At 39.1% G+C, this 22,316-nt stretch overlaps 1 protein-coding gene across 1 annotated transcript in view; it reads right to left on the bottom strand.

Annotated features, from left to right (window-relative positions):
* SH3GL2 (SH3 domain containing GRB2 like 2, endophilin A1) overlaps nt 1-22,316 on the bottom strand; it is a 103,880-nt gene that overhangs the window by 1,654 nt on the left and 79,910 nt on the right. The window contains exons 2-8 of the mRNA XM_065656599.1: nt 19,225-19,293; nt 14,763-14,835; nt 9,890-10,033; nt 7,936-8,069; nt 6,486-6,644; nt 4,869-4,972; nt 1,503-1,633 (exon numbers count right to left, since the gene is read on the bottom strand). Coding sequence (XP_065512671.1) covers nt 1,503-1,633; nt 4,869-4,972; nt 6,486-6,644; nt 7,936-8,069; nt 9,890-10,033; nt 14,763-14,835; nt 19,225-19,293 — 814 coding nt within the window. The remainder of the gene's footprint in view (nt 1-1,502; nt 1,634-4,868; nt 4,973-6,485; nt 6,645-7,935; nt 8,070-9,889; nt 10,034-14,762; nt 14,836-19,224; nt 19,294-22,316) is intronic.

Genomic DNA, 22,316 nt, shown 5'->3' with positions numbered 1-22,316 from the left:
AATATGAGGTTTCCAAAGACATTTTCTCCCCATTACCATAAAACACTTGATTGCAGGGCCACCAGGATAGACTCAGAACAAATTTGAAATTGAAAGCTTTCTAGTATGCTAGTTCACAAATATCTGACCATAAACCTTTTACAATAGCTAATGCATATTATTATAAGTCATTAGTTACATTTGATTTTCATACATTATATGAAATTAACAAATGTTCCTGCCATCCCCCATAATTTGCACCCCCTTGCCCTGAAGTCTCTATAGCTTCAAGCCTACCTAAACCAAAATTATTACTGGTCAAAATATTTAGGATTTAGCAGCACTAAATTGTAAGGAATCTTATATTGTTACCTGACTTTCCATAGTAAAAGTTCATGCACTTTCAGTGGTCAGAATGAAGCAACACATGTCACTGCACCATAATGGCACTTCTAAGCACGCATATTTCAGCTTTTTCACATGTACTGGCTTCACGATGAATAAGGTTCAGATTCAAACTTTTTGCATATTCATTTCAACAACTCAGTATAGCTAGAAGGCCCATGCTTAAGCTATTTTAGGACAAAAATATTCTATTTCTATAGATGTCAAAAGAGCAATTTTTTCAAATACCAGATTAAATTTATTAAGTTCTGTAGTGAAATCTTATTCCATTTCTGTACATATCACTCACAATGTATTTTGCTTTATTTGTCATGAAGACTGTTTTGCTGGCACAAGCAAGCCTTACAATGCATGTTTGGTATCTTTATTGCTATCAGCTGAAATTTAGGAGACTTAGCAAATAAACTCTAGTGAACGCAGAAGATTGGAGCTTTGAATGAAGCAAGCCAAACATAAATTTATTAATTGTCAAAGAAGAAGGTGTTTCTCTCAAACTTATTAACACTTCAAAAGAAAGAACCCAAAATACTAAATACTGCTCTCTGAAGAGGAAAACACGAATGCTGAAGAGACAGAGAAATACCACTCTGCACTGCCTTAGCACAGACAAGTTTTCATGACGCTACAAAAAAGAGGTGAAGAAGAAAATTACTGGTGGCATGAGGGAAAATTTAGCATACAAGACTCAAGCCACACTCCTGCTCCATTGTATCCCCCTCCTCACTAGCATAGTGAGACTAGTAGCAGTTTGCAAGGTTATGCAAGACAATTCCCAGATTCAAGTACCAAATGGAGATGCTGCTGACTGTATCTGGAAGATCACAAAAGACTTACATCAGGATGTGATGGGAAGAAAAGAAACCCTGATTGGGATTAAGGAAATTTTTGACCCAAAGACACATTTAAAGCAACGGATGATCCATCCCTGTTCGTCTGTCTGGGGATGTGAACACTTGACAAAGAAACAACAGTTCAAACAGTTCTCCCCTATATTATCCTCATTCTCATTTCCCCTCATTATGGAAGAACTAATCCCCAGAAGCAAGCACAGAACCTCTGCAGTGTAGCAAAACTTCAGACAGAGTCGGCTTTTCTTCTCACTTTGCTACTGCCATTACCTGATGGTTTGGGTGTGGTGGCATGGGATATTCCTCCATTGTGCTGAGTATTGTCACCAGTTGTGAAATCCAGGCTCATACGGGGCTTGGGCTGGTATTCTCTCCTGGGCTGAGATGAAGCCTCTTTTATTCTGCCAAAACACGAAGTTAAATGTCAAGAGTTAGCTTCTTGTTAACAGATGAGATGCACCAAACATCTTTATTTTCATAGCTGAAGTTCCCATCCACCAATCATCCAGACTAAACAAGTTTTGGCATTTGGAGTAATTTTTTGTTTACAACGCTAGTTTAAATTACCAAGATCCACCTGATGTGACTACACCATGTGGTTGTTAATTTTCTTTCCCTCTATGAACCTAGCATTTTGTCTGGCTTCCTTTCGTCTAACAGTAACAAAGAGCTTCTAACAGAGAAAAACTTGTTACATGATTAGCAATGCTTACAGAAGGGCTCTGCAAATGTCTCTACCCCCATTTTTAGCAAGATTTTTGCTTCCATCCCTGGCAAGCCTTAACTGTTCAATTGGTTGATGCCAACTCTTGTCATTTTGTGAGGAGACTGTGTGGGAATGTACTGACTTCAGTTGCAGACTTAACTCATTTTTAATTTGTAATACTTGTTTCACAAAGGTACACAACTCCAGTTTTCCTGACTCTTAAAACAAAAATACTATCCACCATTCATTTCAACTTATTCTTCTAATTGAGCAATCTAGAATTTCCAGGAAAGGGTGCGTTTTCAGATTCCAGGGTAAAATCCAGGGAAGGGATGATGACAGAATCAGAGGAGCATATGCAAAACAACTGCATACACTTGCTGTTAATAGAACATTTTGATTTATCTGTTGATAAGATCTCATTCTAACTTAACCAGTTTTGGTCCTGATAACATGGGTTTTCCTCACTATCCAAAATATTATCAATATTAGTCCCCAGAGACTGCTTTTCTTCTTCATAAACAAAACCATAAGCCTACTAAAAACATAAATCAATTAACCTGTAAAAATAAACTTAAATAAAAAGGCTTTGCTGTGTTTCATTAACAGAAGTTACTTTTTCAAAACAGGAAAGTTTTGAAGCAATAAACACTTAAGCAAGTTCTATTACACTTGATACTTCCATCAAACAAACACCATTTTTTATAGATGATGAACTAGAAGGTGACAGTTCTAGTGACTTGCTATAAATTACCCAAAAGCCCAGCATGAGCCATGTTTCTTAAGAAAAGAAACATCTCCAAGGAAACCCTTCCTGCTTCCCAGCTGCTCTGTCACGATACCCTGTCTTGAAAACTGCAGCCTCCTTTTGCTTGATGAAAAAGAGAGTTTAAAAGGAAAAGCCTTTGTTGACCTTCCAGTTTTTATTAATTTTATTGCAAGTCTGTCAATGTTTGCTAAGTTTCTAAAGTCCCAGTTCCTGGAACCACGGTATTTTAAGAAAGTTTATGCCTTCTGTTAATGTGTAGAAGAAAAATGAAAATTCTTGCACTTGCAGTCCCTGAAGAAAGTTTTGAAGACTAATCTAAAGGGACCAGAAATAAGAATTGAGTGCATTTTTAAATTTTTCATGGGGTTTGCAATCTAATTCATCTTTTTAAAAAAAATATTTGGGCAATGTTTTAAATAGGACAGTCTTAGCAGTTAGGTGACATTGTCCATGCCAAACAACAGCAAGATCAAGTTACATTCACATCTTTTAAAAACCATCTAGAAAACAGGCAGTGTGTTCTGTAGACACCACTGAGAGTGAACAGTAACAAATTTGCTCATCCTAAAAGTAAAGCATTATTTATTTTCTCGTCCATATGGTCAAAAAAACAAACCCCAAAATCCAGGGCCATGCATTCTTTGCCACCTGCATTTCAACAGTGGCAAAAGACATGTAGTTCAAATAGTAATAGCTCTATGTCCCTGCTTAATCCCTAGAAGGAGCATATCATGGTACTTGAATTTGTGTCCAGTTGTTTGGACAAAGGATGATATAGCCAGCAGACTTTTTACAATTAGGGATGCACAGTCAGTATATGAAAAGATTTACTTCAGCAGATCTATAAGAGCAGTCTGAAGCAAGGTTCTTGAAAAGCTGAAACCATTCAGAGCTGAAACTTAAAGCAAAGATATGGACCATTTAGCAGAAGTTTCAAAGGGACAAAGGATTATCTGAACAGATACAAGAAATCTGTTGCAGAGAGAGGTATGTTCACTCTATGGTGTAACTTATGGACTACAGAAAAATCCACCTGCTCCTGAGGTTTTTTTAATACTTCTGTAAAGTAACTGAATTGAAGTATTCATTTTGAAGGTCTGAAAATCATTCCGTTAGCTGTTTAGACAGTACTGCAAACTGTATCCAGAAACAGCCCGCTGTGCAGCATACTATCAAAATAAGTGCTGCTCCTAATCGCAGAAAAATTTTAAGATAGAACTGAATGAAGCTTACAGACTGTGTGCTCTAAGAAAATAAACAGACCCAGCAGAACCAGAAACTAGATCTATCCTAATGACATCAAAAAAGAGCAAAGAATCAAGCACAATTTAAAAAGCTGCCTTTACACAGTATGTGAGCATTATCTGTTCTTGGGTATTACTCCAGAACCATGTGGACTGAAGAAATCTTTCCTGTATGTTAAGTTTTCTTGAAGAAGGATGTGTGTGTGGGAAGCTGATAAACTTTTACAAACATTATTTCACACATTTCAAGGAGGTACAATCTGTTTTGTGTTGATAGAAACAAAAATTCTAAACTAAAAATTCTAAAATTCTATTAAAGATATATTGTATCAATTCCAAGAGAGAATTCACAGTTACAGAAAAATGAATGGAAGAGGTAAATTCAGTTAAGTCTTGTATCAAGTTTGATCTGATAATAAGCTGGAAAAAAGGAGTATTAATAAGGTGGCAAATGATGGGGGTCTCACTACCTGGCTCATTAAGATCGTCAGGTAGATAAGAATGTAACAAGATACTGTTTTTCATTAGCAACCATTAACATTGTATCTCAGAAAGACTACTTTGTGAATACATACAGGAATGGTAAGGAATCCGAAGTTCTAAGTCCCACTGACTTCCAATATTTATAAATGCTTGCAATTAAATCACATTTAACAGCTTTACTGAGCTGAGATGCATTCCTGAACTCAGTTCTCATTCAGCCATACTCAGAAGTGCCTCCAAAACACATAAAACTCAACTCGCAATTGCCTCATGAAAGGGACCTTGTTTTCATAAAAATACAACTACCATGTTGCAAAAGATAACAGCATTGCATTATTCCACTCTTAGGTTTTCTGCCTCTGTAAAACAAAAACCAACCAAATAAAAAAAAACAACAAAAAACCAATTCAACAAACTTAGAAAAAGTGTGTTACCTATCTTCCAGCTTAGAAGTAACTCGCTGTAGGATCTGTGTGGCCTGCTTGTGGTACTCCAGCTGGGCTTGCACAAGAGCAGAAAGCTGGCTCACTTGTTCAATCTGAGGATTGACATTAAAACATCAGATCGTAGGCAAGTACTAACAGCTCAGCAATAGCGAGTAAAGACCACTGCCACTCTGACACTGCAAAGGCAGTTTTACTTATCTCTCTAAAAACTTGATTCATCTTTGTAGTTCGTAAATAAGTTACATATCAGTCTTTATTCATTACCATGTATGGTTATGACCTGATCTGGAATGGTAACAGCAACTCTTCTCCGTTGATCATCTCCATGGCTGATTTGCATGAACAGCAGCCTACAGACCTACCTCGTCCAGCAAACACTATGAAAGTAACAACGAGACTGTAATGAGAGCACAATACACCTTCTCCCATCCTGCCTTTGGGAGGCACAAAACAAGAGGCACTATGGTCATGCTTCTGTTGTACTCTGTCCTGTGAGGCAGACCAAAACAGGAAGATACTACATACTCCTGGACGCAAAATATTTGTATTGAAGGCAGATAGCATTCTACTTCATGAGGGAATAAATATTCAGAACTCTTGTGTGGGCAATGCAATTGCTAGCAGTTCCCGTAACAGACAATGCTGCAACGGTGTAATGCAGGCCAGCACTCTATAGCCACATGGCATTGGATGTTACTACAAGGACTGAATTTACAAACTTGTTATACTTCTTCAATTTCAGCACAGCTATATTTAATTTCTAACATGCAAATATTTTCCGGATTGTTATGGCCCCTCTACAGCAATCTGGTAACAAAACGAAGAATTAAATTAGGTGTGTATTTAAACTTTGGACAAATCTAGTAATTTACTTCAACAGGAATATTTAAACCGAGTTTTCTTTGACCACAAAATCTATAAGAGAGACGTCAGCTAAAATGTTTTTTTCCCTCCAAAAGAGATAATTTTTTCTTTTCTCTTAATTTTACAGTTTCAACATTAATTGTAAATAGAATATTAAAAAAATACAGATGTTCAATCCTAAACCAGTCTGTGAACAACAAATATGATGCAGAGTCAGATTTGAGCAGTCACATTAACTTTGGCTTTCCTATTCACTATTGCATCTGTCTACAGCAGACACCACGGGGTTATGAGTTCATCATCTCTGATCTTCATCAATCCTCTCAGCAGCCCACACGCTTGAGCAAAAGCCTCAGCTCAAACCCTAATACGACAGCTAAGTAGACGTCATGATTACTTTTACATAATTCTAAGAAGGAAGATATTTTGTTTTGTAAGTAACACTATACAATTAGTAAGCACAACGATGTTACAAAGAATTTATGTTCTTTAGCTTAGTTACCTATAAAATACCTATAAAATTAGTCCTATGTGTGTATGCTGTACATTCCAACAGATTCTGAGACTCACTGAGACCACCAATGAGGCAAGTGCTTGCCCATTGTACAGTGACAGGAGTCTGTGGTGTCATGGAGTTAATGGGGCTTTCAAGTTTTAGACTACCTTAGACTGCCTTCACTGCTGAACCAGTATCTTTCCATTTTTAAGATTCTGCTCCAAGATTAAGAAGGGATAACTCACATCCATCTCCAGAAGGTTGAACATGCTTGACTCAGCAATTTCTTTTGATTCATCAAATTTCTCCAGAGCTTGGCGAAGTTCTTCATCGGGGAGCTTGCCCTGTCTTTTCTTTTTGTAATCAAAATCCAGGCGTCGACCCTCCATTTTCTTTAGGTGATGCTAAAAACGAAAAATGCGAACTCAAGCACAGAATAAAGGATGTTCCCCAACTGTCCTTATATCGCATTGCAATCTGGTAGTCCCTGTATATTTGCAAGCATGTGCTGTTTCCTGTATATCAACCTTTCCCCAGAGAGGAGAAATACAGAAGAACGAGGTAGGTGGTTTTACATGTCATTTAAGAAGCCATGATGTGCTGCTGTCTAAATGGCAGACCTTCAACACTGAAAACCGGAATGGATAACTGCAATTGCCACCTGTATAGATGACAAGCGAGTTTCTAGCTTTTTAACTCTGATGCAGAATTACCTGAACACTACCACTTTTCCCTAGATGTTTAAGAGAACTCTACTAAAAGCACAAGCTAGTACATTTTTGCCTGTGTAACAGTTCTCATAAACAAAACAACACAGAAAATATTTTTATCATTTCCTTCAGATCACCAAAGGATCTTAATTTATCTTTTATTACAGATTTTCTAGTTTGTTACCTGATGTAACATTGACGTCAGTCTGTTTAGCAGGTGCTACATCAAGCTGGAAAAAAGTTAATGCTACCAGCACAAGCATGAATACTTTAGGTGTTTAGTTTCCCTCAGAAGCATCAATTTGTCATCTATTCTAACATACATAACTTTGTCAACTTTGCAAATTATATCCAACTGCCTAAGACATCTTTCTTCCACATAAATTTAACAATATGAAAGGCTTACTGAGCTCAGAACAGTTACATATACAGACAAGCATTTGCTGAATTTGGGAGGCACATTTACTTCCACGATTATAAAGTTAGGTCACGTCCACAGTATGTGGGCAAACAGATTTTTCTCTGTCAATGCTGTCTGGTTCTTGGATTACTAATTACGTAATTATGCAAGCAAACAGTGTTTGTGTCCTAAATCCCTGGGAATATTTCAGACACAGTCTTCATACAGACAAAAGAGTAATGCCAGTCTATAGGCAACTGACATGTCATACAGTAGAAAACTAAATTTAAACATCTGTTTATTTATTTAGTGAAATGAGCTTTCATATGGTAAGGTTAGAGTGCTGTGTTCATGCTTGCATGAGCTTGACATACTACCATCAAAAAACGTTAGAATTTTGATCCGTCCCATTCTAAATCATCAAGAGAGACAGAACTGAAAAGCAAAACTCAAGCCAAAAGAGCCTAAGATCAGTTCATTTGTGAATCTCAAAGAACATTTAAAACTAAACAACTAACATGAATTTTTAACATATACAGAGTCTGCAGATTGGGCATTATTAAAATGCCACAGTGAAGGCAATACCTGTATTTCTCTCAGATCTTTGTCATGGAGATTCTGAAGTGGGTCAATGAAGTTTTGTTTCACTTCCATGTCTAAAGAATCCTTGACCTCAGAAAGCTCCTTCATGGCTTCTCCCACATCTGCAAGTGCTGGTCCTGAAAGAAAAGATGTCCAGTTTATCCCAAAAATCACTTCGTTCCAAATCACTGTAGAATGAAACTGAGTCATGGAAATTTCAGTTAACATTTTAAGTCTCAAGTTTAGGAAAGAAACAGAACATGACACACTGTGTGAAAGGGCAACAAGGATTTTACACTTCTGCAGCCCCAGAGTTTATGCCTTGTAACACAGCTGAACTTGAGGATCTATGCTGTGTCAAGACACCCTCTTCCACAGCCCTTGCTGTCCATTCATTACTCACTCTGGCGAAACAAACACACTAGAAAATAATTATCTGTATTTGCTGCAGTGCTGCTGTCAAGAGACTCTAGACTGAATACAAAAATAGCTCTAATGCAAGTCTAGGTCTCCCTGTTTTTATCTCTGAGACTGATGACAGTAACAAATGTAAAAATTCTTTAAAATTTCACAGACTTTTTTATCCAATGAAAGATTTTCTTAATGAAACTATGGACTGCATACACCTACTCAAGTCCATAAACTTCAATAAGAATTATCTGCCTTCTGAGATTTCCTCCAAGATTAACTTGAGGGCCTCAAAAGTTACCACTCTGGTTTACCTCACCTGCATGAAAACAAAAGCAAGAAGCTCAAAAATACACTCCTGGCTTGAGGTGTAGGTTGTTGGAAAACCAAACCAAAGCAAACTAAACACAATTTCAAGGAATACAAGGGGTCTGAAAACCTAAAAATATGAGAAATCAGAAGGAGCTGTGACTCCCAAGCAGGGGATGCCAGCAATGATGTGCAAAACTAGAGAGCCTGGCAGACACGGATGAAGAGAGACAAACAGCCATAATAGCTGCTATTAGTAAAGAATGTGAAAATAATTGCCGTATCTATTCTGCTGCGTGCTACTGCAATCATCAGGGAATATACAGCAATTTGCACAAACTAAATTCTATTAGTTCTTCATTTTCCCTTTAAAAATGTGTTTGAAATTTAGCAAATGAGAAGCAAACAATTAAAAAACAATTCAGTAGTCTTTAGCACAAATCAACTTACATCTGCCACGTTAATTAGTAAATTATATAAAACAAACGAGAAAGTACCATTCCCATTGCAGATGTCTTCCTGCCAGGAACAACATTTTATGAAGATTCAGATAGGAAATACATTTTTCACAGTCCTATTTGAGGGTCCTGTGCGTTGCCATATAAAAATGGCACCAGAGAAGCCCACACAAAGAGGACAGGAAGACAAAGGATCCCTTTTGGTTAGAACTCTATTGTTGAAGAACACAATTTTAATTCTCATTTTAACATTTCTAACTCAGGCATCTGTAAACTCATTTGGACTGTGGAGGGAAGAGTCGTTGACGGATAAGATGGGAATATTCACTAGTGCCTTAAAACGTGGAATCTGGTCAAAAAAAAGGTCTAAGTCTACTAAAAATCTATTATTCTTTATTCCTTGCCTGTAATGAAGACAATAACATTTATTATAAGGATTCTGAGGACAAAAAGGTTTTATTGTACACATGCGTAGACAATAATACAGTTTCTGAACATGTACATCTTTCATCCTAACATATCTCCTAAACTCTATATGCCACGGGTCCAAATGGAAACAATTTGACTTTCATCCTCGATAAAAAAATCTTTAGTCCAAACCCACAAAAGATACTCAACAGGCCTAGAATGAACCTAAAGAAGAAGTCTGGTGATGCAGAACTCTGATGACCCTTGCAGAAGTTCTTCCTTTATAAGAGCACAACACTTTAACAATGAAAATTATATTAAATTTTACTACCATTTTTATTACATTACAACACAAAGGGAAGTAATCAAGTTACCAAAGTTGCATTCTTCTCCAAGTTCTCGGCCAAATTTCAGCATCGCATCTGCCAGCAAGGCTTCAGCCTGAGGGTAACCTGGTCCCTTTTCCTGGCCTCGAATTTTTGACATAGTGTTGATCATGCTGAGTTTAGCTCTGGAAGCTGAAGCAGGCAATTGACAGAGGTTACAAATATGCAATAATTTGAGAATACAGACAGGAATGCACTCTTTTAATTTATCTGAACTACCTACAACGCATATGAAGGACATTATCTAAGTTTAGGATTAAGCTCTGGTTTTCATTAATTATTTTTAGAGCAAAGCAATGAAATGTTGCTGGTCACTGACTTGTTTCTTCTCCTGGTAGGCCAGAGAGGAGGCTTTGTCCTGAACTTCAAGACAAAGCTTCCCTTGAAATGACTTCGACAGAAGAAAGCCAAGAAATACCCTCAAGATAACATATGTGCTACAACTCAGGCAAAAAAATCTTTAAGATACCTCCAAATTCTTAATCTTAAAATCCTTAGGTACCAGATGGAGAGCAGGTTGAGCTAGGCTTCCTCTCAAGGAAAAGTCCAGATTAGGTACACTCAAGATTAAACTGTGGTGCCCCACATTTTTTAAATGTTTGAAAGTTTTTCTGTTGTAGAATATTAAATAAAACCTATGTCCCTAAACATGATGTCCAACAACCCTTGAAACATTTCCTGCTTATTATGGGAATTTGGGGAAACTCCTACTTCAATTTGGTTTTCAACTGTACTTTAGCCTTGTATATTATTTCAGAAACAAAACTGCAGATCAGAAGAAAGGACACAATTATCGTAATTGATGAAAACAAAGACAGCAAACAAAAAAAAATAATTAATTTGTTTGATAACGTGCTTTAGTGAATTTTTGCAGCTACAGAATGTGAATGGCCTGCAGAAAGTGAATTAATTAACGGCACTACAAATTTTGCCAGCTGAATCCTGTTACCAGCAAATCGGACTCAGTGGGTGTTTCTATCTACATTATTGTGTGTGCTACAGGAGGGCAGCTATGAATGTCTCTACCTTCCTCCTCGCAAAGGCTTGACTTTGTTAGTTGCTCTTATGAGTTAGTATTTCTGTTTACCAAACATTAGTAGCTCACACTCTTGTGTGCTGATTTCATTACTTAAAACTCAACCTTGCACACACTTCTGCAACAAAACAAAACATGAGCAGACTAGAGTCAACAAGTGTTTTGCTCTTAACTTACTGTTGAAAGTCCATGTCAGCAGATGGGTCTTGTTGCTGAATGTTTCACTTTGTGGCATACAAATGTATGCACAGACACAGAAACAGACACAGGAAAATCAGTGTCGTACTTATTTTGCCTGAGAAGCAACTATAAAAGGATGACATACTTTTAACATACAGTAATTGTGTTTTTGTAAGCTTTTTCACTACCCTTGAGTGCCACCAGATCACACTTTTTAGCATATGAATTTCTTGATGCCTCCTGTTTCTGCCCACTACAAAACTACAGTCAGCAGACTGGCTGACTGCTCAGTATAATAAGCAGCATTTTAATGAAGTGTCTGGCCTTTAAAAATGGCATCAAAATCATGGTGGCAATGAGGAAATACAGAGGCACAAAAGGAACTATGGCAAAAGCAAAATCAGTCAAGGGAATGGAGGCAGCAAGCTGAATTAAAATAGGAATTAATGGGAGTATTTTCAGAAATAAAAGAAAAAAAAATGTAAGAGGAAATGTGAAAAATGAAGTGGCTACATTCTGGGCAGGCAGGTAAGAGCAGAAAGCAAAAGACACAGGGAGGAATGAAAAATATTAAAGGACAATAAGGGAAGGGCAAAAATAATTCATAAAGAGAAGAAATTCCTACTTCAATGATTCATCTAATCATTCAATAATTATTACATTAGAATACTGATTTAGTAGGAAATGTTAGAATACAGCCGCCAGTGGTCGCATTCCACTTTTCTTCTTCTAAAGATTATTACAGTAACTTTTATGAGAGCAGAAGTAAGTTTGTGGAAAATCCCATCCTGAGCCCTTTCATTTCTATGTGTGCTAGTGCCACACGCTTTCTTCTCTTATGTTTCAACCTGAGTGAAGACAGGCAGAGATGTACAAAATACCACATGGAAGTGACCTGAATGATTGATTCTTTTCCCAGTTGCGCTCCCTCTCCTTTACATTGACTTTCATGGTGTCACCAATGTGTTGCCTTAAGTGTTAACAGGGCCATGGCAAATCATAAGATTACTGCCAAAGAGATCGAAAGAAACTTCAGCAGTGGATTCAATTGCTCCTTCTTCCTACTTTCAATCTTGTTCATCCTGCATATTTTTCTTGAAATTATAGCTATGTACATCTGCATGGAAAGCCTTGGAGCCTTCATCATTTCAATTTTAGCTATTTGCAGCTGCCCTTTTTTTTTTTTTTTTTCCCAAGCTTGGGAAGTCTAAAAGTCTGTCTTCATCATTCATGCTAACCTCAGCTCAACAACTTGTTCAACAAATCCATCTTTGTCTTTACTATCCTTTTCCCTCTCTTCCCTTCTTTTCTTTTCCCTTCCCTTCTTCCTTTCCCTTCCATTGCCCCTTTCCTCGTTCCTTTTCCTCTTATTTTTTCTTTCCCACATTAGTTAATTAACTGTTTAGTGAAGTTATACAACGTTGCATACTTCATTTATTGATCCTTCAAAACACCACAAAGCAAATTGATTGCTAGCACTGCACTGCTATGCTATCAAAGCATATTGATGTTTTCAGGGCACATCATACTTATCAAGGAATGTGTGCTACATCCCAAGCCTTCTTCTCCCTATTAAACCCAGGTAAACTTTAAAGAAAATATTTTGTTAAATATTGCTGTTAAAGATTTTTTTTCATTAAATTTCCCCCCTCTTCCCAATGTAATGTTTCTACTTCTTACGAAAATGAGAAAGCAAACAGGAAATACTGGAAATCGGCATTTTTTGTGCCCTAGGTAAATAGTAATATAGTTGTAGGGAGAATTTTAAAGAATTTTTATTTTATTGAAAAAATAAGTAATTTTCCATGCAATTCCTCTCACTATAGGGAGCCTTTTTTCAATTGGCATAAACCAATCTAAGCTCAGGTGAAAGCTGAAAAAAGTCTGTCCTCTTTTCCTCTTACTCCATCTACTGCCATTGCCCAGCTGTGGAATGAATAACATGATCTCATTTGATATGCAAGACAGTAAATTTTCTTCTTGCCTATTACAACTTTAATTTTCTGATCCTACTTGCACATGCCACGAGCAGATGAAGGGATGTGTAGATAGAGCATGGAGACTGCTCTTTCCTGCAGCACAGCAAACTTGTGTCAGCCTGAGGTGCCTGAAATCACACTCTCAGCTACTTGCAGAAATTTTGCTCTCTGCCATTGCTATGAGCCTCTTTCATGACTCACAGCAATCACAATCACTCAGATGCGTCAGGAAGGAAGCCAGAGAAGCACTAAACAGCCAAAGCTTATTACTCAGTCTATATGATGTTGCACAACAGCAGCTTGACAGTAGTTAACAACTTTATCACTAGTCCCATAATGTTTGTCAATCCTACTGCTTTTCCTGAAGAGTACTTCTTGACGATGAGCAATGAAGCTGTGGACTCAAGTGACAAACAGTATTTCATCTGTTGACACAGAAACCATCCTAGGCATCATTATTTTCTTTCTAGCAGTGAAGAAGTTGTAAATATTTTTCCTCCTTTTTTCAATCCACTGGCAGCATCATCAAATTATCTTCCTTGCCTCTGTGGTCTAACATAAAAATATCTCCAATTAAGCTATACCAGCAACAGTCCTTTATCCTACCACACTGGAACTGAAATATTTCACACTGGTTCAAATTTGTTTCCAGCTATTAGGAAATAAATTCCTCACAGTGAAAAAGTGAATTAGGTCTGTACTTCCACGAAACTCTGAGGCACTTGTGTTAGGCAGACGGTCTCATTTTATCTTCATACTAATTTTGCACAAGCATAAGCTTGTTGGCCCCATCAGTGCAGATGGCATTGACTTACGGTAGTATCAAAACACTTATGTTCCCAGATCACTACATAAATCTTCAACTTCTTGAATTTAATGGTTTACTTGATTATAACAGCTCCAGATCACCCCTTGTGAGGATCCTTCAGCAAGAGAGGAGCATACAGCTGTCCATCAGCCCAATAAAAAACTTTTCTTTCATCTCCCCAGGGAAATCAATCGTTTATTTCTATTTTGAAGGTTCAATTTAGTCATCTCTGATTATGTCCATTTACCTGCCCTTTTCTCTAGTTTGGCATCAACAGCTCTTTCGCACCCTCCCTTTTGTAGTAACTCTAATGAGGATGGGAAATGTCTAGAGGACAAGGTGAAAGGTGTTGTTATCATGCCTGATCCTGATGCCCACCCGTGGGCTGACTGCCTGGCCTCGGTCCATCCCCACACCCCGGGAGGTGCCTGACGCCCAGGGCTGCTGCTGCCCCAGTGCCCCCCGCCTGCCCTGCTCCTGCCTGGAGCACTGGGACGGGCCTTGGCTGCCAGGCCCTGCCTGGCCACTCCTGGGGAGTCCACGGCCACCTCCAGCTCCCCATGATCACAGGGCTGACATTCAGATGCCTGCAAGTAAATACACCTTGTTTCTAGGCATATGCTGCCCTCTTACCTAAAGCAAGAACACACAAGAGGAAAACAAGCCTCCCAAAGCCAGTCTCCATTTCCCCTGACAGCCTAACACAGAAGCTTGTACACATCTCTTTTACTTCACGGTAACTGCACCAATTTTGTGTTAACTGCACCAGTGAGGATGAGATCTGTCAGACTACTATCGGAGAGAAAGAGTATTTTCAAAAAGTGCTGCAAGTACTGTGAGACTGAGAAATTACGTTACCTGGATTGGGCTGCAGATACTCTATCGTCTTTGCCATTATCTCCATAACTGCCCTGCTGGTAACATCCACTTTCTAAAAGACAGAGAGTTGAACAAAAAGAAACAGGAAAAAAATGTTAGACAAAAGGAAGATGTTTCTCATTCTTCCATTTTTTTCTTATAAACTCTCTTAAACTCTTCCTATAATTTTATTTTTGTGTCCCTGAGAACAGCCCTGGTACCAGAATGGTCATAATATCTGGAAAACTTCCAAAGCATGATTTCAGTTTATAGTGGATCCATTCTCAAGTGAGGACATTAGTACAGAGTACCTCAGGATCTGTTAAGAATTTGATACGACTCATTGTAACATGCTGATATATTTTACATAACCCTGGGAAGAGTTCACAATAGGTAAAGATTTTTGATAGAATGGTCACTGAAAACTGCTTGAAGAATTAACCATCTTTGATACTCTAATAGCTGGAAAAATGAGATTAAAGCAAATGTCAATCAAAACCAACCATCAATGATAAAATGGGCTGTCTACCTCTTTCAGAGTGAGTTCTGGTAGAACCGGGGTACAGAAGACTCAGTATCACTCGGTTTCCAATTTGAAGAAACCTATCAGCATGGATGCACTGATCATTTGTTTCCCTGGCTGACTCAGAAATTTAAAAAGCTTAGCACTGAATAGCGTTACTTTCTTCTACTGTAACAGGAATTCTTACTTTCTTAAAAAGTACTCCACATCAGCTTCCTAAGCTGCATACAGCAAAGTATGCAACTACTCAGAATCAGGCATCAAACACAAAAATGCTTGGGCAGATTTGGGGATCCCTGTAATCTGTCCTGTGCTCTGCATTTATGAAGACACATTGCATTTCTCTGCAGGGTAGCTTGTGTCCCACGGAGTGAACTCCTTTACCATAATGACAAGTTCCTATTTTAAAAAAGAACACCTGAGATAGGTTGGTTGCAGCATGCTGTGACCGACCTCTTTCCTGTTTCCTGTTGGCACTGCCATCTGCCAGTGCTTGCTCAATGCTTTACATGAAGAAGCTGAAGAAGTCTGCCAGCCCTGGCAAAGGAGAGTGCAAGCGAGGGAACAGAAGGCCAGGGATAGGCAAAAGGGGCATGTCCACTGCCTGCAGAAAAGCCATCAAGGGACACAGGGCCAGGTGGGGAGCATGGAGGCAACTGATGAGTTTACTCCATTCTCTTCTCAACTCTCAGTGCTCTTATCTCCTCAGCTGACAACCCCACGCTGCCCATGAGCACTATGTGGGACTCACCCCTGGCTGTTGCAATGTCCTATTTTCCACTCTAAACCTTGCATCAGTTTTCTGAATCTTCGTTAACATCTTCCAGTTTCGAGGGCAGTGCCTATACTTGCGGCACATTCAAAGGGAAGCTAGGCAGAAGGGGAGAAACCAATTCTGCAGTACTTTTGCCATAAGAAGTACAAAAGATATGCCCTTCTCCATTCAAGGTTTTTTCCCATCTCACTATACAAATGTACAGATAAATAGCTTCTGTATCTCTCAGTCAGAATTATGTATCACATACGTACCCTACGAATCACCTAGCAGTAGCTTGTGTTACAAGATTTGATAGTACCTTTCAAAGTCAAAGCCAGAAAAAAACCTGCCTATACTGATCTTTCCAAATGAAATATTATCACCACCACACACAGCTGTGCCTTTTTTTTTCCTGTCCCTCCATAGAAACACTCGGTGCTATCACTGCCAGCCTCACCAAGCAGTCTGTTGTGAGGGTTAGCCCCATCTATGCAAGACATTCTGCCAGTGGGGGCTGCATAACAGGATCTCTGAACCTATCAATGAATATTCCAGTGCACTGTCAACTCCCTTCGGCAGACAGCTCTTACTCCTCTTGACTGACGCTCACGGAGCTGAGAATTACAGGCACCCTTTTCCATTGAAATTACCAGATTTTACGTCAGTTAGTGACAGCCTTGGCTGCAGTGATCACAATATTATGGAGTTTGGAACCCTGCTGAGTGTGCTGAACGTTAGTACTAAGACATAAGTTTTAGATTTCAGAAGATCAAACTTGAGCTCACCCAGAGCTCAGCTGGGAGGAATTCTATGGGAAGCTTCCATGGAGGATAAAGGAGCTAGAGCAAGTGCTGGGTTTTTTTCAAGAATGCCCTCCTGGAAGGACAAAAACAGTTCATTCCCTTTAGAGGCACGGGAAGTAGGCAAAGCAGGAGTCCCCTTTGGCTTAACTGAGAGCTTCTGAATCTGCTCAAAACCAAAAGAGAAGCAAACCAGAGATGGAATAGTGGATGGATACCCATTGAGAACTACAGGGGCATTGCCAGGGTGTGCAGAGATGCCGTTCAAAAAGCAAAAGCTCAGCTCAAATTGAAATCAGCCAGAAATGTCGAAAACTACACAGAAGTGTTCTTCAGGTATGCAAACAAGCAGAAACAGAAAGAAAGTACGAGCCTGCTGTTAAACAGGAGAGGTGACTTAGTCACCAAAAATGCTGAAAAGGCAAAGGTTCTCAACACTTTCTTTACCTTGGTCTTTAGAAGCACTGTTGGCCCCCAGGCCTTAGGAATAGACATCCAGGTTCACGCTAACACAGACCCGCTGTTAGTGAAGGAAGAGTTGGTATGGGAACTAGTACAGGAGCTTGACTCCTACAAATTGATAGGCCTTTACAATATCCACCCAAGGGTGTTAAGAGAGCTGGCTAACATCGTTGTGAGGTTGCTCTCCATAACCTTGGAGAAACTGTGGAGATCAGGGGACATCCCAGAAGACTGAAAGAAGGCTAATGTCACCCCAGTCTGCAAGAAGGGCCTAAAGGAGGATCCAGGAAATTATAGGCCCATCAGTCTTACTTCAGTCCCTGGGAAGGTTATGGAATGAATGCCCCCCTCCTGGGGGCTGTCACAAGTCAGATGAAATGTGTGACTGCGAAAAAGCCAGTACAGATTCACCAAAAGCAAGTCATACCTCACAAACTTGATCACCTTCTACGACAAAGCAACCCGCTCGGTTGATATGGGATGAGCAGTGGACATTGGCTTTCTCCAAGGCTTTCAATACAGTTTCTCACAGCCTCCTCCTAGGGACATTGATGCGTTGTGGTCTAGACAAACATTTTCTGTGGTGGGTGAGGAACTGGCTGACAGACCATACCCAGGGAGTGGTGGTAAATGGCTTCTTTTCAAATTGGCAACCTGTCATGAGTGGGGTCCCCCAGGTATTGATTTTGGGCCCAATGCTGTTTAACTTCTTCATAAGTGATCTGGATGCTGGCATCAGGTGTACCCTGATGAAGTCTGCCGATGACACCAAACTGAGTAGGGAAGCAGACATTTCAGAGGGGAGAGCCACCCTGCAGAGTGGCCTGGATATGCTGGAAGAGTGGGCTAACAAAAACCTTATGAAGTTCAACAAACACAAATGTCAGGTCTTGCACCTGGGAAAACATAATCCAGGAGTGCAGCACAAGCTGGGATCTACCCAACTGGGGAGCAGCTCTGTGGAAAGGGACCTGGGGGTCCCATTGGACAACAGGCTCAATACAAGTGAACAGTGTGCTGCTGCAGCTAAGAAAGCCAACAGGACGCTGGGCTGCATCAACAAGGGCATCACCAGCAGAGATGAAGAAGTCATTATCCCACTCTACTCTGTGCTTGTCAGGCAACACTTGAAATACTGTGTTCAGTTTTGGTCCCCGCTATGCAAAAAAGCTGTGGACAGGCTGGAGAGGGTCCAGTGAAGGGCCACAAAGGTGACCAGAGGACTGGGAAGCCTGTCATAGGAGGAAGGCTGAGAGAACTGGGCTTGTTCAGCCTTGAGAAAAGAAGGCTTAGAGGAGACCTCATCACCATGTTCCAGTATTTAAAGGGTGGCTACAAAAAAGATGGAGACTCCCTATTTACAAGGAGTCACACTGGGAAGGTGAGGGGTGATGCGTACAAGTTACTTCTGGGTAGATTCCAATTGAACACAAGAGGGAAATGTTTCACAATGAGAACAATCAGCCATCGGAATAATCTCCCCAGAGAAGTGGTGGATTCTCCAACATTGGACACGTTCAACATTTGGCTGGACCCGGTGCTGGGCCATCTTGTCTAGACTGTGCTTTTGTCAAGAAAGGCTGGACCAGATGATCCTCAAGGTCCCTTCCAACCTGATATTCTATGATTCTATGATTGTTTTCAGAGATCCTGTATAATGGTTTAACTGAAACTAATTTGTAGTCGACATCAGTCTCAATCTCTGAACGAAATATTAGCATTATAGAGAGTGCCATATATTATGTATGCCTTGGTTAGAAAACAAAAAGAAATAAGTAGCTGAAAGATCAGTCCTGCTGAATAAAAGTTAAGTCTTTCAAAATTATTTGAGTGATTCAGGGACAAAAGCTTTGAAATTCCTGTCCTAGAAAGGAAAAATGAATGGTAATAATGAAAATATACATCTATGTTTAGACTTACCCTTTCCATTTCTTTGAAGTCATCGTCTAGCTTGGTTCCTTCTGCACCTCCTACTTTTTCACTCACTTTCTGCAGTTAAAAAAACAAAACCAAACAGATTCAGCTATAACTGAAAAATCTAGCCATCATGTTTTCCTGCAGAAATGTTTTGCGATTTTTTTTCTGTAAGTGGTTAGAACATTCAGACATAATATTCTTTCTGAAAAACTTATCTCAAACACACTTTAACTTAAGTTATACAATCAGAAAACCTATTACTGCTTAAGTCTCAGAAACCAAATCTTCTGCTGGTGTCAGAGGTACATATTATACTATCATGTCTTTGCAAGAACAAACCTCTGTTTCGCTGTTGAATTAATGTCTGTTTCTTGGAACTTATCAAGTGATTAATCAAGAATGACAGATTTGTATTCAGTAGACAGAAATATCCGTGGTCATGTGTGCTGATGAAAAAAGAGGTGATTTCATAGAATGAACTGTGAAAGGAATCAAGGTACTAAAAAAATTGTCACAGCTGAAAAATGGCCACAACTGCTTCATCCAGTGTGTACCAATGCAACGCTAAGGGTAATAATCATGGCTAAGCACAGAGCAAGAAGCAGGTCCCAAGGCCTGACCCCAGCCAACCGGAAGGTAACAGGCACTCATGCCTAAGGACTCTCAGAAGCATACTGACTCAAGCCACAACTAGGCCTTCACTATTAGAAATCAAGTTTATAAATAAAATTGATAGATACAAAAAAACATACATTCACACCGTGCAAGAGCTTGAGGTTCACATGAGTTATATATAAAATACCCAGTTGACAGATCTACTAATATTGGAGAAAACAAAAGGGAACTTTCGGGTCATGTCTTCAGCAAATACTTTGGTTTTTTTAATAAATTAATCAGTTAGAAAACTAATTGGAAAATTATTTTGTTCTACCATTTCATCTCCCTGATTCAGTGGAACACATTGAACTGAGTTTCCATTTACTGTCAGTGAAAGTGACAGTAACAGATTTGAGCAGTAACTACCATGCAGCACCATTCAAAATGGATTTCAGCAATTGCATTGTCTGTCACAAACTGTTTTAGTGGTGTAATTCCTCAACTAAGTCAGGTGCATATGATCCAGTGAATGTACTAGCCTTTCACTGGGCTGGTATTTGTCATAAGAAATTAATCAGACATATGACTTGCTGTTTTCTGTCCATTTTTAGTTCTTTGTACCAAACACCATTTAATTTTAGAAACATTCCTAGGTGTCTCGGAATAATTTTTAGACTCTTTTAACTAAGTGTAACTACTGATTTCAGTGAAGTGACTCCTGCAGTAAACGAGGAGGAACAGAAGAAAAATTGTACTTTTTTCCTCTTGGTTTCAACCACTGTGTTAAATCTTCTATAACTTTCTTTTAGTATAACACCCACAGTAAATCACTCACATGCCATTAATAATATCCAGACATTTGAATAATTTCAAATTCACTCCAGTTCTCTCCAACAAAGCTGCAACTGCAGCATGGCCAAGCACTTACTAATGCAGGCTATAATTATCTGTACAATAGGAAATGGCTATCAGCTCTGTTTGTTTTCTGTCAGCTCCTTGCAAATTAGTAGCCAAAACAGTATATTAATGAGACATCAATACTACGAACCATCCTGAAAAAAAACAAATAACTTTACTATCTACTTATCCCTTCTTTCCTATACAGAATAGATGTGCAAATCCATGCAGATACTCTCTTGTCATTAATCTGAATGCAGACGAGTTTCTGTGGTCTGTATTACTGAATTTGTGCCTTACAGAGATCAGTGAAGTGCCACAAAAAATCACGGATTTCAAACTCAGTGCTGTTAGGAACAATTCTGCAGTGGACAGATTAACTGTCCTAAAAGGTGCTATTCATTTGCAATTTCTGTGAAAAATGGTAATGAAGGAAGCAAAAATACCAGAAGCTTTCTTCACCAATCCATGGATGAATCTTCTGCAAATGGACCACCCCTTACAGATGATGTGGCAAAATCTGCACAGGAGCTTTCTACCACAAAGATTTCAGGTCCCTGAAACAACAGTACGCAAATATGCTGCTACTTAAATATTCAAAACAGGTTCTGAATAATTGAAATTGAACTCTAAAAATACAAAGTACACAAAGGTAATTAATGTTCCAGCCCTTTTTAGCTGTAATTTTACTCTTCACCACTTTGAGATATTTTCATAGTTGACAAGGATTTTCAAAGACATGGCTTATCATCTCCAGAGATGCCCTAAAGATCCCATCTCACATCTACAAACCACAGCAATTGCTCCTTCCCTTCATATTCATCTTTACTCTAGCTGAGGAATGCAAGACACTCTTAATAGTGCAGCTCTGTAGTCTGCTGGAGTGGTCACTGCTAACTCAAAAAGGCAGGTCATCCTCCTCTTCCAAACATGCTTCCTGGTTTTGGTCACTTTGTCAATATTAGCCTCACAACTGCCATCATGAGTCACCCATTTAAAGTGCCTAACAAAACTATTTACCAAGCAGAAAATTAATTTGAAAAGCTATGGGTGAAGTACTGTTACAGACAACAGAGGTGAGTCAAAAGAGAGAGGAGAGCTGTAAAGTCTTCAGCCCTTCTGGAGCTGGGTGACTTTTCTTTCAGGGTAGTTTCCTCAAGGAAATATCTTCAACTCCATTATCAACTTAAACTCCATTATCCAGAAGAAAGATCTGGTGTGGAAAAGCACAGACAAACCACAAGAAAAGAACGGCTGAACCAAAATCCCACTAGGAAATTTAAATACTGGGTTCTTTTTCTTGAAGGCCACAGCCACTCAGCAGTCAGAGATGAGAACTCAAATTAAGGACTTCAGAAAATTTAAGAAAAAAAAAGAAAATTTAAGAAAAAAACCTAAACTCTCAGAAGTTCTTGCCCCTTAGGACAGAACGGGGAAATCGACCCAGAAGACGATATTAAGCCCTCTTTGTAAGGCCATATTTTAAAGTGGTTGGGTGGGAGCACTGGGCCCAAGAAAGGCAGCCTAAGCAGTTGCAGAAGAGTCCACATCAATGTCATCATTGTATTGACTAAATTCAGAGATACTTTTCAGCCCATTGA

The sequence above is a fragment of the Caloenas nicobarica genome, chromosome Z, assembly GCF_036013445.1.
Source record: "Caloenas nicobarica isolate bCalNic1 chromosome Z, bCalNic1.hap1, whole genome shotgun sequence".
Lineage (NCBI taxonomy): Eukaryota > Metazoa > Chordata > Aves > Columbiformes > Columbidae > Caloenas > Caloenas nicobarica.
The sequence above is the reverse complement of the archived record's forward strand: the minus strand, read 5'-3'. Positions and strand labels throughout refer to the sequence as shown.